The sequence below is a fragment of the Theropithecus gelada genome, chromosome 7a, assembly GCF_003255815.1.
Source record: "Theropithecus gelada isolate Dixy chromosome 7a, Tgel_1.0, whole genome shotgun sequence".
Lineage (NCBI taxonomy): Eukaryota > Metazoa > Chordata > Mammalia > Primates > Cercopithecidae > Theropithecus > Theropithecus gelada.
The window spans coordinates 49,997,921-50,015,024 of record NC_037674.1 but is presented as its reverse complement, the minus strand read 5'-3'; the positions used below and the strand labels follow the sequence as shown (position 1 = coordinate 50,015,024).

At 45.9% G+C, this 17,104-nt stretch overlaps 1 protein-coding gene across 3 annotated transcripts in view; it reads left to right on the top strand.

The window, feature by feature from the left end:
• Positions 1–652: 652 nt before the first annotated feature.
• Positions 653–17,104, top strand: part of LOC112627656 (cholesterol side-chain cleavage enzyme, mitochondrial) — a 30,687-nt gene continuing 14,235 nt past the window's right edge. Inside the window, exon 1 of one of the 3 annotated variants that reach the window (XM_025390203.1) lies at positions 653–1,076. In XM_025390203.1, coding sequence (XP_025245988.1) covers positions 808–1,076 — 269 coding nt within the window. In that variant the 5' untranslated portion in view covers positions 653–807. Of the gene's footprint in view, positions 1,077–2,180; positions 2,670–17,104 lie in introns of those variants that run through there. The other 2 variants (XM_025390204.1, XM_025390205.1) reach the window with 2 other exon arrangements.

The following is a 17,104-nucleotide window of genomic DNA, read 5'->3' as shown; positions in this document are numbered from 1 at the left end:
TGGGCTGGGTGGTCTGAGGACCAGAGGTCATAGGTGGATCTTTCTCACAGAGCAAAGAGCAGGAGGACAGGGGACTGATCTCCCAAGGGAGGTCCCCTGATCCGAGTCATGGCACCAAAATGTCATGTGCGTCCATGTGAAGAGACCACCAAACAGGCTTTGTGTGAGCAACATGGCTGTTTATTTCACCTGGGTGCAGGCAGGCTGAGTCCGAAAAGAGAGTCAGTGAAGGGAGATAAGGGTGGGGCCATTTTATAGGATTTGGGTAGGTAAAGGAAAATTACAGTCAAAGGGGGGTTGTTCTCTGGCGGGCAGGAGTGGGGGTCACAAGGTGCTCAGTGGGAGAAATTTTTGAGCCAGGATGAGCCAGGAAAAGGAATTTCACAAGATAATATTGCTTAAGGCGAGGACTGGCCATTTTCACTTCTTTTGTGGTGGAATGACATCAGTTAAGGCGAGGCAGGGCATTTGCACTTCTTTTGTGATTCTTCAGTTACTTCAGGCCATCTGGGTGTATACGTGCAAGTCACAGGGGATGCGATGGCTTGGCTTGGGCTCAGAGGCCTGACACTGTCATTTGGAGAATCTCACGCTGCAGAAATTCCAGACTGAACCTTCATATCGAGTAGGGGAGGAGCTGTCTGTGGGTTAGAGCCTGCAGGAGGAGGAAGGACGTGAATGTTTTATCAGCTTCTGGCATGGCCTTGAGATGGTAGTTATAATCTTGGCCCTGGTGGCCCAGAGCTACAGTCATCCTCGCAGTCCCCACTGGAGTGGAGCAGGTACAGTCACAGCTGTGGGGACAGCATGCTGGCCAAGGGTCTTCCCCCACGCTCAGTCTTGGTCAAAGGCTGCCAGACCTTTCTGAGTGCCCCCAAGGAGAGGCTGGGGCATCTCAGGGTGCCCACCAGTGAGGGAGCTGGCATCTCCACTCGCAGTCCTCGCCCCTTCAATGAGATCCCCTCTCCTGGTGACAATGGCTGGCTAAACCTGTACCATTTCTGGAGGGAGACAGGCACACACAAAGTCCACCTTCACCATGTCCAGAATTTCCAGAAGTATGGCCCGATTTACAGGTAAGTCTGGCAGAGGGTGGGAGCTGAAGGAACAGGGAGGAGGAGCCCTGCTGTGCTCCCCACTCCCCAAACAGGCTGTTCTCTGGTTCCAAACTCCTGTGGGACTTTTTCTTTCTTTCTTTTTTTTTTTGGTAATACAATACAGAAATATACCAGCGATATTTAAAAACTCAACATTTGAATCTGTGAATGTCTTAAGTACTCTAAAACAGGCATCTATTTTTGAAATAATGGGTGGCAAGACTGTCAGCCATCTGTAAGGAAGCTCTTTAATGGGTCTAAACCCCAGGTCTGGCCGGGCATGGTGGCTCACACCCATAATCCCAGCACTTTGGGAGGCCAAGGTGGGCAGATCACTTGAGATCAAGAGTTTGAGACCATCCTGGCCAACATGGTGAAACCCTGTCTCTACTAAAAATACAAAAATTAGCTGGGTGTGTGGCAGGTGCCTGTAATCCCAGCTACTTGGGAGGCTGAAGCAGGAGAATGACTTGAACCCAGGAGGCAGAGGTTGCAGTGAGCCCAGATCCCGCCATTGCAATCCAGCCTGGGCGACAGAGTGAGATTCTTTCTCAAACAAAACAAAACAACCTCCTCCCTCTGAGGAGGGGCGACTGGTGAGGCTGAGTTTTGAACTCCTGGCCCTAGCTGTCAGCCCAGCCAGCGAGTTTTAAAAATTGGGGGAGAGTCGGGTGCGGTGGCTCACGCTTGTAATCCCAGCACTTTGGGAGGCTGAGGCAGGCGGATCACTTGAGGACAGGAGTTCGAGAGCAGCCTGGCCAACATGGTGAAACCCTGTCTCTACTACAAAAATAAATAAATAAATAATAAAAATAAAAAAATTTAGCTGGGCATGGTGGCGGGGGTCTGTAATCCCAGCTACTGGGGAGGCTGAGGCAGGACAATTGCTCGAACCCAGGAGGTGGAGGTTGCAGTGAGCCGAGATCATGTCACTACACTCCAGCCCTGGGCAACAAAAGCGAAACTCCGTCTCAAAATAAATAAATAAATAAATAAATAAATAAATAAATAAAAATAAATACGGGGGAGGGAAATTTGAAGTTCAGAGCAGAATGAAAAGGTCTCAGCGTGGTCAAGTTTGGTGCTAGCGACAGCCCCAGCATTCCTCCCAGCGCACGACGCCGCCCGGGCCGCGCTATTCCGAAACTGGGTCCGCCCTCGCGTCCTCCCGGGCCGGCTCCAGCGCTCTTCGCTGGCCGCTCACCTCCGCCTCACCCCGACGCAGCCCGAGCTCATCCACCCCCGGGTCCGCCCCCGTTTACCTAAGGGCGAGGTCTAGGCGCTCGGCCCCGCGGCGGCCCCACCGCAGGTTCCTAGGTCCCCCTCACCCTGCCGCCAAGGTCTCCAAAACGGACTCCGTGCGCTTTGAGGTGTTACGGGGGCGCTGGAACACTGGCTCCGCTGGCCCTGCCAGGAGGCGGCGGCGAAGCAGGGAGCGACCCAGGATACGTTTCTCCCTTTCTCCGCTCGGCCTGCTCCCCGCCTCTGCTGGCCTCTGCCGGCCTCTGCCCTCGCTGGCTGCGTTCACGCGAGCCCACCCGAGCCCACCCGAGCCGACAGTGGCGAGCTACGGTGACGTCCGCGCAGCCAGACCTCTCGTCCAACTTCTGATCTTACTTCTTCCAGGCCTGGGATGGTGGGGGGTATAAGGGAAAGTGTTCCTACTTCCCAGGCCTGAGGCCTCAACCTTCCCCAGATCCCACTCCCTTTGAAACTCTCGGAGAGAGGTGGTTAGAGAACAAGCCCTACTAAATGCCTTCCTACATCCTTACCTTCCGCACAGCTTGCAAGCGAAGTTTGTTGTCCCCATGGTCAGAGGAGGAGACTGAGGCTCAGAGAGGTCACCCAGCTAGATTCCTGTCCTGCTGGAGTGCTGATCTCACCCTGGGCCCTGAGGCTCTGAGTTTGTTCCTTCCCTTTCCCAAGAATCGGCGGGCTTCCTGCTAGGAGGAAAGGGCTTTTTTTGTCCTTGGGCCTCTGAGCCCCCAAGGCTTGTGGCTTTTTCCTGGGAAAACTGCTACAGCTGTTTCCACGGTGGGCAGCCTTTCAGCCACACCTGGGTTCTTTGCTAAGAGTCCCGTTGAGAGGGAAGGGAGGTGGCGTAGGGGTGGTTGGGGGCTGGGAGGGGAGACTGGAGGGACAGTAAGTTTTCCTCTAGGTGGAAGGCCTTTACAACTCAGAGCATTCTAATGGGTCAGTCACGAAGGGGAAGCGTATATGTGTTGGCTGGCTTGATGACTGGGCTGGGGGTGGGTGGGAGGGCAGGCTAGTTTGTGTTGGGGCTTCAGCTGCTCCCTCCCTCCCTCTCTCACAACTCCTTTAAAGTCCAGACTGCCCCTTTTGATAGCTGGTTGGTGGCAGAGAGCTCCTTCTACCCCGCACCCCACCCTATTCAAGGTTGAGTGCTGGGCTTGGGAGGTTGCTCCCCAACCACCTTCCTCCCCATCTCTCCTAGGCCTATTGGTGCTTTTGTCCCGTGCTCACTTCACATAGATCTCTAGTTATCCTTGCTTCCTCCTCTCTTCCCTTTTCACCACTTCCTAGACCCTCAGTAGCAACTCCTTATTTTATTAAACTCTTTTGTTACCGGTGGAGGGCGTGCAGGTTCTTGGTGTCTTGACAAAATGCACAACGTAAGGAAGGAATGAAGGGATTTACTGAAAATGAACTTATATGCCACAGTGTGGGAGCAGGTGGAGCGTAGGGGCTCAAAGGCCCTGTTACAGAATTGTGGGGTGTTTACCCCCTAGAGGATTCCATTGGCTACTTCAGATACACCTTATGTAAATGGAGAGGATGAAGTATTCAAGTTACATAGTCACACGCTCTATGGAGAGGATATTTCCTGTTATAGCTGAAGTGTGAATCGATCTTAGGTTCCCTGTCTCCCGACCCTATTTTCCTGCCTCATCTGCCCCTTCAAGAGATGTGATCCCCATAAAGCTTTATGGGAGGCAGAGGGACCGATGGTCTTTTTTCTGTAACTGCTTCATGCCGGCTTGGGGCATAGTCCCTACCTATTGGGGATCACGGTAAATCTCCTACCACTGAATTTCTATAATCTTCATTTGATGTATTTCTCTATAGACCACAAGTGCCAGCAGCTGCACAGATACTTCTCTGTTTAGCCAGTTCTATTATAACTTTCACAAGAGAATTTAGGGTCTGTAGCCTTTAGAGTAGAATTTGCTATAGAACCTATCATGAAGGATGCATTTCTAATCATTGCTTCTTTTACTTTAAACCGTGGAAAAAGGACCTAACAAATGATGCCCTTTTAGAAGAGTGAAGGACTTCTGGCGATGTGCTCTTTAACCCACGATGTGGGTTATGTGGAGTGAATCAATTTTTTGTTTTTGACTGATTATGAGCTAATGCTTGTACCATTAAAGTTTCTTACCCACATTGGGCCTTTATCCTTTATCCATGTATAAGGCTGGCTGCAAACTCCTTCACAAATAAAAGTGTACCCCATAAGTGCACATAACAGACCCCTTTTCCACTTCTATTGTTTGTAGAAGGCATAAGCAAGAAAAAATACTCAAAGATAAGAGTTTCATGACAGTAGAAGTCTTAATCTGTGAATTTGGGAAAAGCTGTTCACATCAATGATGCCATCTTCTTCTTGGGAGAAATTTCCCTGGTTAGTTTAACCTTAAGAGTCCCAATGGGTGCACAACTCCAAGAGCATGGAGGAACCCTTCTCAGTTGTGAGGTTATGAACCGAAAGTTCAAGGTCCTGAAGTTTTGCTATAGTATAGATGGCAAGGACAGTCTTTCTCTGATGTTTCCAGAAGATTCAAACCATAAGAAGCTTTTTTTAATCTGGTGAAAATACACTGTAGCATAATAATCTACTGTTATAACATCAGCCCTCTTGCATGGGAAAGCTTTTCTATAACCAGAAAACATGCATGGAAAATAACAATGGAATGAAATCCCTTTATAAAACGTTTAAATGGCTGACCAGATGACCAAATGTACCTGAAGCTTTGTTTTCCCGGGAATATGGGATCAAGCATTGGTTATAAACAATTTTCTGTTGTGGTTATTTAGTTTTTATTTCATAGTCATAAACTTTAACTCAACTCTGCAGTCCAGCTAGGCATGGAAGGGAACTGCAGTAGAGCACAAAGATACTAGGATACTGTGAGCAAATGGGGTGGAGGGTGCTGTCCTGAGCTACAGAAGGAATGGTCTGGTGGGTAAGACAAAATGTAAGTCAAACTTATTAGAGTTGTCTACAGTCAACAATGCTGATCTTCTTCCTGGTCTTGCCATTCTTGGATCCAAAGTGCTCCATGGCCTCCACAATATTCATACTTCTTTCACCTTGCCAAAGACCACATGCTTGCCATCCAACCACTCAGTCTTGGCAGTGCAGATGAAAAACTGGGAACCATTTGTGTTGGATCCAGCACTTGCCGTGGACAAGATGCCAGGACCTGTACGCTTTAGGATGAAGTTCTCATCATCAAATTTCTCCCTGCAGATGGACTTGCTGTAGCAGGACAAGCCGCAGACAACACCTCTCAGACACCGAGTTGTAAAGGAAGGGCTTTATTCAGCTGGGAGCATCGGCAAGCTACTGCCTTAAAATCTGAGCTCCCCAAATGCACAATTTCTGTCCCTTTTAAGGGCTCACAACACTAAAGATTTCATATGAAAGGGTCGTGATTGAGCAATCTAGGGGATATGTGACAGGGGTTTCATGCACTGATAGTCAGAGAGAAACAGAACAGGACAGGGAGTTTCACAATGTTCTTCTATACAATGTCTGGAATCTATGAATAACATCGGTTTCTAAGTTATGAGTTGATTTTTAACTACTAGATTTAGGCCAGGCAGGCTCAGGCTGGGTTTTGGGCCTGGTGGTGGGCTGCCTGTCTTTGGTTTCACTTCCTTGTTTTTTCTTAAAACAGGCACTAAGTATAAAACAATATAAAACAATATGAGAGGGTCTCTCTCTTTCCTCATTGCCACCAGTGCCATTATGGCATGTGAAGTCACCACCCTGACACATAAACCCTGGAATAATTCTGTGAAAGTAGGAATCATTATAACCAAATCCTTTCTCTCCAGTGCTCAGAGCACGAAAGTTTTCTGCTGTTTTGGGAATCTTGTCTGCAAACAGCTGGAAGAAGACGCGGCCCAAGGGCTCGCCGTGACAGCAGTATTGAAGAACACGGTGGGGTTGACCATGGCTGATAGTACAGGGTTCCTGGTGGCAGTGACGGTGTCTGCAAAGCCACAGGTTATAAACTAAACTATTTTAAACAATTTCAGTATTATCTGGTTTAACACGAAAGTCTGTTCTTGATATGTAGTTAATTTTTTTGTTTGTTTGTTTTACGTGGGTTAGTAGCTTTATACAAGGAAATTTGGTCATTTCTGTGTTTACAATAACTTAACATAATAGCTATAATTGTGATTGGTAACATATACTTAGATATTAGAATTTTAGAAATTCCATACAATTTTGGAATATATATTAGTATTATTCACAAAAATCTAAAGAAGATTAAACATCATTTTGGCAATTCCCTGTGACTAAACATGTCAAATAATCCTGTTTACCTCTTTTCTGGGTGTTTTCAGGGGCCCTCTGATTCATCCAGGAAGCCAGGCATTAGGAAAGACAATCTTGAAACTGAAGTTTGATTTTGGAATTCCAGATTACCATAAATTATTTATTTTGCCAAAATGATGACTTGGAAATTTTAAAGAAGCAAAAACTTCTTATAACCTTCTACAAGACAAACAAACAAACAAAAAAAGCAAAACAAAACAAAAACCCAACCCAACACGTTCTACTGTTCTTATACATCTTGCATGTAAAACTGTTTCCAGTAGTCTTAATTCCATGTTATAATGGCGAATTTGTTTTTTTTGAGGCAAAGTTTCACTCTGATTGCCCAGGTTGGAGTGCAATGGCATGATCTCGGCTCACTGCAACCTCTGCCTCCTAAGTTCAAATGATTCTTCTGCCTCAGCCTCCCCAGTAGCTGGGATTACAGGCATGCGCCACCATGCCCAACTAATTTTGTATTTTTACTAGAGATAGGGTTTCACCATGTTGGTCAGGCTAGTCTTGAACTCCTGACCTTAGGTGATCCACCCAACTCAGCCTCCCCAAATGCTGGGATTACAGGTGTGAGCCTATAATGGCGAATTTTAACATAAAACCTGGTAAGTTAGGCCAGGTAAGGTGGCTCACGCCTGTAATCCCAGCACTTTGGGAGGCCAAGGCAGGTGGATCATGAGGTCAGGAGTTCAAGACCAGCCTAGGCAAGATGGTGAAACCCCGTCTCTACTAAAAATACAAAAAAAAAAAAAAAAAAAAAAAAGTTAGCCAGGTGTGGTGGCAGGTGTCTGTAATTCCAGCTACTCGGGAGGCTGGGGCAGAGAATTGCTTGAAACTGGGAGATGGAGACTGTGGGTGAGCTGAGATTGCACCACTGCACTCCAGCCTGGGGGACAGAGCGAGACTCTGTCTTAAAAAAAAAAAAATACTGGTAAGTTAAGTTCTGATAAGGTTTGACCACTTCCAGCACAGCTAGGGGCATGGCCAACTCCACATGTCCCCAGGCCTTACCTAGCGGGAAAGCAGTCAAGTTCAACAATTTTCAAAAGCCAAAGAAGCAGTTTATCACGTTAGAGGATTTAGCAAACCTAGTATTTGAACATAATGTACACCACATGTTTACATTTTGAAGACAATTGTATTTTTCCAATAATCTTGAAAACTGTCTTTATTTCACAAATATTGCTAAAGTCACGGGAACTAAAAGGCATTACACTTTCTATTTTTCTGACAAAATATTTGACCTAAGCTCTTATTAAACCAATTAATTTAAAATTTTACAGAGGAAATATACAGTGACTTTTACTTTATATTTAACCACTTTGCAGAGAGAGAGAAAGAGCCCAGAGACTGACTCATAAGAAATTCTTTTTTTTTTTTTTTTTCTTGAGACGGAGTCTGGCTCTGTAGCCCAGGCTAGAGTGCAGTGGCCGGATCTCAGCTCACTGCAAGCTCCGCCTCCCGGGTTCACGCCATTCTCCTGCCTCAGCCTCCCGAGTAGCTGGGACTACAGGCGCCCGCCACCTCGCCCGGCTAGTTTTTTGTATTTTTAGTAGAGACGGGGTTTCACCGTATTAGCCAGGATGGTCTCGATCTCCTGACCTCGTGATCCGCCCGTCTCGGCCTCCCAAAGTGCTGGGATTACAGGCTTGAGCCACCGCGCCCGGCCTAAGAAATTCTTATCCTTTTGCCGGCACGCCAGATTTCTGGGTTTTCTCTTTCACACACATCTGTGTGAAGAGACCACCAAACAGGCTTTGTGTGAGCAACAAAGCTTTTTAATCACCTGGGTGCAGGCGGGCTGAGTCCGAAAAGAGTCAGTGAAGGGAGATGGGGATGGGGCTGTTTTATAGGATTTGGGTAGGTAATGGAAAATTACAGTCAAAGGAGTTGTTATCTGGCTGGCAGGGGCAGGGGACACAAGGTGCTCAGTGGGGGAGCTTTTGAGCCAGGATGAGCAGGAGAAGGAATTTCACAAGGTAATGTCATCAGTTAAGGCAGGAATAGGCCATTTTCACTTCTTTTGTGATTATTCAATTACTTCAGGCCATCTGGATGTAGGTCACAGGGGATATGATGGCTTAGCTTGGACTCAGAGGCCTGACATTCCTGTCTTCTTATATTGATAAGAAAAATAACATAAAATAGTGTTGAAGTGTTGGGGCAGCAAAAATTTTGGGGGTGGTATGGAGAGATAATGGGCGATGTTTCTCATGACTGCTTTGAGCAGGATTAGGGGCAGCGTGGGAACCTAGAGTGGGAGAGATTAATCTGAAGGAAGATTTTGTGATAAGGGGTGATATTGCGGAGTTGTTAAAAGGAGCATTTGTCATATAGAATGATTGGTGATGGTCTGGATGCAGTTTTGTATAAATTGAAAACCTACACAGAAGACACAAGGTCCGAATAAGAAAAGGAGAAAAACAGGTATTAAAGAACTAAGAATTGGGAGGACCCATGATATCCAATCAGAGAGTGCCCAAGGGGGTTCAGTGTAATTACTTGTTTGGTTGGTGAGTTTTTGGGCTCTATTTTTGACAAAAGTCTTTTTTTTTTTTTTTTTTTTTTTTTAAAGTTGGAGCCTGAGCTTGGTGAGCTGTGTTTTTAAAAGACCATTAGTCCGTTTTACCTTTCCTGAAGATTGAGGATGGTAAGGGATATGAAGGTTTCACTGAATACCAAGAGCCTGAGAAACTGCTTGGGTGATATGACTAATAAAGGCCGGCCTGTTATCAGACTGTATAGAGGTAGGAAGGCCAAACCAAGGAATTATGTCTGACAGAAGGGAAGAAATGACCATGGTGGCCTTTTCAGATCCTGTGGGAAAGGCCTCTACCCATCCAGTGAAAGTGTCTACCCAGACCAAGAGGTATTTTAGTTTCCTGACTCAGGGCACGTGAGTAAAGTCAATTTGCCAGTCCTGGGCAGGGGCAAATCCCCAAGCTTGATGTGTAGGTAAGGGAGGGGGCCTGAACAATCCCTGAGGAGTAGTAGAATAGCAGATGGAACACTGAGAAGTGATTTCCTTGAGGATAGATTTCCATGATGGAAAGAAAATGAGAGATTCTAAGAGGCAGGCTAGTGGCTTGTAACCTACATGGAAGAGGTTATGAAATGACGACAGAATAGGATGGGCCTGTGAGGTTGGAAGGAGATGTTTTCCTTGGTGTAAGAACCATTTGCCTTGTGTGGGAAGAGATTGATAGGTGGAAGTTTCAGTGGGGGAGTAGGTGGGAGGGACTGATGAGAAGGAGAAAAACTGGCCTAGAGGGACAGAAGTTGGAAGCTAGCTACTTCTTTAGCTACCTTATCAGCATAAGCATTGCCTTGAGCAATGTGATCTGATGCCTTTTGATGGCACTTGCAGCAAATGACTTCATCTTCCTTCAGAAGTAAAGCGACCTTGAGAAGAATTTTTATTAAAGAGGCATTAATGATGGAGGACCCTTGTGTAGTGAGGACACCTCTTTCAGCACATATAAGTATGGTGGTGCAGGATATGGAAAGCATATTTAGAGTCAGTATAAATATTGACATGTAATTCCTTTGCAAGAGTGAGGGCTGGAGTTAAGACAATGAGTTCAGCTTGCTGAGAGGTAGTGCAGGGGGGCAGGAAGTATATGCATCAAGTGTGGGGAAGAAAATAGATTTTGGAAGTTATGAGAACTGTAGAGAGTGAGTTGAGCACAGTTTGTGATTTTGAGGGCCTCTAAAAGTATTAAAGCAGCGGTAGCCACTGCACGCAGACATGAGGGCTAGGCTAAAACAGTAAGGTCAAGTTGTTTGGACAGAAAGGCTACAGGGTGTGGTCCCGGCTCTTGTGTAAGAATTCCACCCACACAGCCCTGCACTTCAGCCGTGTGTAATGATAAAAGGTTGGGATGAGTTAGGGAGAGCTAGTGTGGGAGCAGCTTCTAGGGCTGTTTTTAAGGAACAGAAAGAGGAGCGGCAAAAGTTTTAGGATCTATGGGGTCAGCTAGGGTTGCTTTTGTGAGTTTATATAATGGTTTAGTCAGGATGGTAAAACTAGGTATCCAAAGGTAGAGTATCTAACCATGCCTAGGAAGGAAAGGAGTTGTTTTGTAGAAGGGGTTGGGGTTTGGGAGATTAGCTGGACATGATCAGCAGGGAAAGCACGTGTGTTTTTATGGGAATTATGTCAAGATAGGTAACAGATGAGGAAGAAATTTGGGCTTGACTGAAGTAATGGGGGCTGTCTGTGAAGCCTTGTGGCAGTACAGCCCAGGTAATTTGCTGAGCCTGATGGGTGTCAGGGTGAGTCCAAGTGAAAGCAAAGAGAGGCTGGGATGAAGGGTGCAAAGGAATAGCAAAGAAAGCATGTTTGAGATCCAGAGCAGAATACTGGGTTGTGGAGGGAGGTATTGAGGACAGGAAAGTATATGGGTTTGGCACCATGGGGTGAATAGGCAAAACAATTTGGTTGATAAGGTGCAGATCCTGAACTAACCTATAAGGCTTGTCTGGTTTTTGGACAGGTAAAATGGGGGAATTGTAAGGAGAGTTTATAGACTTTAAAAGGCCATGCTGAAACAGGCAAGTGATAACAGGCTTTAATCCTTTTAAAACATGCTGTGGGATGGGATATTGGTGTTGAGCCGGGTAGGGGTGATTAGGTTTTAATGGGATGGTAAGGGGTGCATGATCAGTCACCAAGGAGGGAGTAGAGGTGTCCCATACCTGTGGATTAAGGTGGGGAGATACAAGGGGAGGATGTGAAGGAGGCTTTGAACTGGGGAAAAGGGCGACAACAAGGTGTGGCTGTAGCCTAAGAATAGTCAGGGATGCAGATAATTTAGTTAAAATGCCTAGACCTAATAAGGCAACAGGGCAGGTGGGGAGTCCCAAAAGGACTAAAAAGGAGTGCATAAAAGAATATTGTCCAAGTTGGCACCAGAGTTGGAAGCCTGGCCATCAATACCCACAATAGTTATGGAGGCAAAGGAAACAGGCCCTTGAAAAGAAGGTAATGTGGAGTTGGTGGCCTCCGTATTGATTAAGAAGGGGATGGACTAACCCTCCACTGTAAGAGTTACCTAAAGCATCTGTGATTGTCCAGGAGGCTTCCGAGGCGATGGGGCAGCATCAGTCTTCAGCCGCTAAGCCGAGAAGATCTGGGAAGAAGTCAGTCAGAGAGCCTTGGGCCAGAGTTCCAGGGGCTCTGGGAGTGGCTGCTGGGCAAGTTGGACAGTCTGATTTCCAGTGGGGTCCTGCACAGATGGGACATGGCTTAGGAGGATTCCCAGGCTGCGGGCAATACTTGGCCCAGTGGCCAGATTTCTGGCACTTGAAGCAGGATCCTGGGGTGGGCGGTCCTGGAAGAACGCCTGGCCACTGTGGTTCAGGCGTTTTGAAGTTCTTGTGTGCTGGAGATGCAGCTGGGTTTTATCTCACAGCAGAGGCAAGTAATTTTAACTCCGAAATGCACTGCCTTCTGGCTGCCTCCTCTCTATTATTGTACACTTTGAAGGCAAGGTTGATTAATTCCTGTTGTGAGGTTTGAGGGCTGGATTCTAATTTTTGAAGCTTTTTTCTAATGTCAGGGGCTGACTGGGTGATAAAATGCATATTGAGAATAAGATGGCCTTCTGATCATTTAGGGTCTAGGGTTGTAAAGCGTCTCAGGGTTGCTGCCAAATGAGCCATAAACTGGGGTGGGTTTTTATATTTGATGAAAAAGAGCCTAAATGCCAACTGATTTTGGAGAGGTCGGATAAAGAAAAAGGGCATTAACCTTGACTATGCCTTTAGCTCCAGCCACCTTTTTAAGAGGAAATTGTTGGGCAGGTTGGGGAGGGCCAATCATGGAATGAAACTGTAAGCTGGACTGGGTGTGGGGAGAGGAGGTGATAGAAGGATTACAGGGTGGAGGAGCAGAAGCTGAGGACGAATTGGAGCCTGATTCAGCCTGGCTGGGGAGTGACCTGAGGAGCAGTCTGGGGATAAGGGGAGAGGTCAGATGGGTTGGTAGAAAAGGAAGATCGGAAAGACTCAGCAACACTTGGGGTTGGGACTGAGGGGACAGGCAGGAGGGAAAGAAGGAAAATTTGGGATGAGATGCATTGGAGGGACCAATGTGTAAAAGAATGGCTGGACGTCAGGCACCTCAGACCATTTGCCCATTTTACAACAAGAATTATCTAGATCTTGTAGGATGGAGAAATCGAAAGTGCCATTTTCTGGCTATTTGGAACCACTGTTGAGTTTGTATTGGGATTAAGTGGCATTACAGAAGAAAATAAGGTGTTTAGGTTTTAGGTCATGTGTGAGTTGAAGAGGTTTTAAGTTCTTGAGAACACAGGCTAAGCAAGAAGAGGGAGGAATGAAAGGTGGAAGGTTGCCCATAGTGAAGGAGGCAAGCCCAGAGGAAAGAGGGTAGAGACAGGGAGAGAAGGGATGGGGGGTGCTTGCCCCCCAGGAAAGTGGAGAGAAAAGAGAGGGTAGAGACATGGAGAGAAGGGATGAGGGGTGCTTGCCCCCCCAGGAAAGTGGAGAGAAAAGAGAGGGTAGAGACATGGAGAGAAGGGGTGGGGGTTGCTTGCCCCCAAAATAGTAGTGCTTGCCACTAAGGGTGAAGGATCAAGGCAGGTGTCCCCACGGTGATCAGACACCTCTGAAACATGGGGGTATAATCAAGCATTTGTTCCCACAGTGATTAAACACTAAGGGAAGACTGTCTTCACGAGTCTGTGACTGGCACCAGAGTTTCGGTTTCACGGATAAAATGTGTCTCCTCTGTCTCTACCAGAAAAGGAAAGGAACTGAAATTAAGAGAAGGGAGAGATTGAAAGATGGCACCAAGATTGAAAGGAGAAAGAGGTTGAGGGATAGTGAGAGAGGCTAGAGAAGAGAATAAAAAGAGGCCGCTTACTGGATTTAAAATTGGTGAGATGTTCCCTGGGCTGGTTGGTCTGAGGACCTGAGGTCTTAGGTGGATCTTTCTCATGGAGCAAAGAACAGGAGGACAGGGGATTGATCTCCCAAGGGAGGTCCCCCCATCCGAGTCACAGCACCAAATTTCACGTGCATCCATGTGAAGAGACCACCAGACAGGCTTTGTGTGAGCAATAAAGTTTTTTAATCACCTGGGTGCAGGTGAGCTGAGTCTGAAAAGAGAGTCAGCAAAGGGAGATAAGGGTGGGGCTGTTTTATAGGATTTGGGTATGTAATGGAAAATTACTGTCAAAGGGGGTTGCTCTTTGGCTGGCAGGGGTGGAGGGTCACAAGGTGCTCAGTGGGGAAACATTTGAGCCAGGATGAGCCAGGAGAAGGAATTTCGCAAGGTAAAGTCATCAGTTAAGGCAGGAATAGGCCATTTTCACTTATTTTGTGATTCTTCAGTTACTTCAGGCCATCTGGATGTATACGTGCAGGTCACAGGGGATATGATGGCTTAGCTTAGGCTCAGAGGCCTGACACTCTCCCTGAGTGGCCCTAGGGACCCTGCTTGATGGTATGCAAACAAATACATTGCAATGAATTAAGAATATTCATAAATAGTTTACAAATTTTGGAGAAACTAGGCAGAGAGAGAGAAATACGACTAAAATTCTATTTGTGACGGTAAACTCAACAGACTTAAAGTATCAGGAAGCCTAAAATCCAAAAGGTTAGTTTAAGGATAAAAAAGCTAGTATGCCCCATTAATTCCTGCAGGCCCAACAAAGGTCGCTTAGGAATTCCAGATAAATGAATGAATGATTACTTGCTAGAAATGCATAGGACCACAGAACTAAATGAAAACCTTCCACTAGGAACTAAGAAAAATCATGGTTTTATGTACATGCATACACAAGCAAAGTCAGAGGAGAATAAACAGCAAACAAATGAAAACTAGAAGCAAAAACAAATAAGCAGGAAACCAACCCTAACTTTTCCTATTCAATTTACCCTGGAGGCTGCAGTGTTACCTAGGGCCCTCAAAAACCAACATAATGAATATTTTATTCCTGATACACAATTCAGTATCCTTAAGTTCACTAATATTTTCATACATCATATGCAATTAACAAATTCACTTGGCTGGGCGCGGTGGCTCAAGCCTGTAATCCCAGCACTTTGGGAGGCCGAGACGGGTGGATCACGAGGTCAGGAGATCGAGACCATCCTGGCTAACATGGTGAAACCCCGTCTCCACTAAAAAATACAGAAAACTAGCCGGGCGAGGTAGCAGGCACCTGTAGTCCCAGCTACTCGGGAGGCTGAGGCAGAAGAATGGCGTGAACCTGGGAGGCGGAGCTTGCAGTGAGCTGAGATCTGGCCACTGCACTCCAGCCTGGGTGACAGAGCGAGACTCTGTCTCAAAAAAAAACAAAAAAACCCAAAAAAACCAAATTCACTTTAGGCATATGACCAATAAGTACTACAGCACTATCCACGCAAAACAGTAAACATAGTATGAAGCAATGCAAGCATGTATGTGGAATTTGGCTCCACACTAAATCCAGCTTCATGCTTAACTGTATTAAAAAAAAGAGTTGCCAAACTGCTGATGCATTTTTACAATACTTCTTGCTTTAATCAAGACTAAGAGCTTTAACTATAAAAATGTTAGTTAGCCAAATGTTTCCAATTCTTTATCATGTTTTAAAGGATATTTTATTATTTAAACTTTTCCACATCTTTCTCCCCTTTTTAATGGTACCTTACTACATTGTTTCATAAATAACCTTTTCAAAACTGTAACTTGAACTAACTTTTAGATAACTTCTGAAGTAGACAAAATTATTCTTTTCTTTTTTTACTAATAACCCTTTTGGACACATTTTGTATACAGAATTACGTATTAACTGGAAACCTTATCCTTAGTAATGTAAAACTTCAGTGAAACCCTAAAAAACAAGAAATCCTGAACTCTCAGATATGGGCATTTATAGATAAGAACGATTCCACAATTTTAGAAACATATTTCCCCATATCGCAACCCTTTCTTACTTGGAAATGACCCAGATATTAAATGAGCACCAAAAATAACTTTAAGATTTTAATTTACACAGAAAGTTTACTTAAAGCATTTATCCCATTCAGTGTACTCAATTTTTACTTTTAACAAGGGAGACATGAAACACTAATTAACATATGTAAAAGGAACATCGGTTTGGTCCTGAAAGGTGGGACAACTCAAGGCAAGGAGTGGGCTTGGGGGCTTTCAGATCACAGGTGGGAGACAAATGTTTGTGTTCTTTTGAGTTTCTGATTAACCTTTCCAAAGGAACCAATCAGATATGCATTTATCTCAATGAGACTTTGAATGGAATGGGAGACAGGCTCGCCCCAAGCAGCTCCCAGGTCGAATTAGCACTGACATTTAAAAATATCTAGTGGTGGTCCCAGCACTTTGGGAGGCCGAGATGGGCGGATCACGAGGTCAGGAGATCGAGACCATCCTGGTTAACATGGTGAAACCCCATCTCTACTAAAACATAGAAAAAATTAGCCGGGTGTGGTGGTGGGTGCCTGTGGTCCCAGCTACTGGGGAGACTGAGGCAGGAGAACGGCGAGAACCCAGGAGGCAGAGCTTGCAGTGAGCCAAGATCGTGCCACTGCACTCCAGCCTGGGTGACAAAGCGAGATTCTGTCTCAAAAAAAAAAAAAAAAACTAGTGGTGGCTCACGCCTGTAATCCCAGTGCTTTGGAAGGCTGAGGCAGGCAGATCACAAGGTCAGGAGTTCGAGACCAGCCTGGCCAACATTGTGAAACCTCATCTCTATTAAAAAATTTAAAAACTAGCTGGGCGTGGTAGCACGTGCCTGTAGTCCCAGCTACTCAGGAGGCTGAGGCAGGAGAATTGCTTGAATCTGGGAGGTGGAGGTTGCAGTGAGCCGAGACTGCATCACTGCACTCCAGCCTGGGTGACAGAATGAGACTGTCTCAAAAAACAAAACAAAACAAAACAAAACAAAAAAACTAGCAAAGACAAACATAAAATTCGGACAAAATGTATACTGATAATACCGAAGGCATTTCTATTTTTATTCTACCAATAATTTTAAAGCTAGCTTGTTTAGTAAAGTTATACTTTAAGTCACATGATCTTGAAAATTGGTTAGACTTATTTACTTAATTTATGAGTGCTCTTTTTTTTTTTTTTTTTTTTTTTTTTGAGACGGAGTCTGGCTCTGTTGCCCAGGCTGGAGTGCAGTGGCCGGATCTCAGCTCACTGCAAGCTCCGCCTCCCGGGTTCACGCCATTCTCCTGCCTCAGCCTCCCGAGTAGCTGGGACTACAGGCGCCCGCCACCTCACCCGGCTAATTTTTTTTGTATTTTTAGTAGAGACGGGGTTTCACCATGTTAGCCAGGATGGTCTCTATCTCCTGACCTCGTGATCCGCCCGTCTCGGCCTCCCAAAGTGCTGGGATTACAGGCTTGAGCCACCGCGCCCGTCCCTATGAGTGCTCTTTTGCGT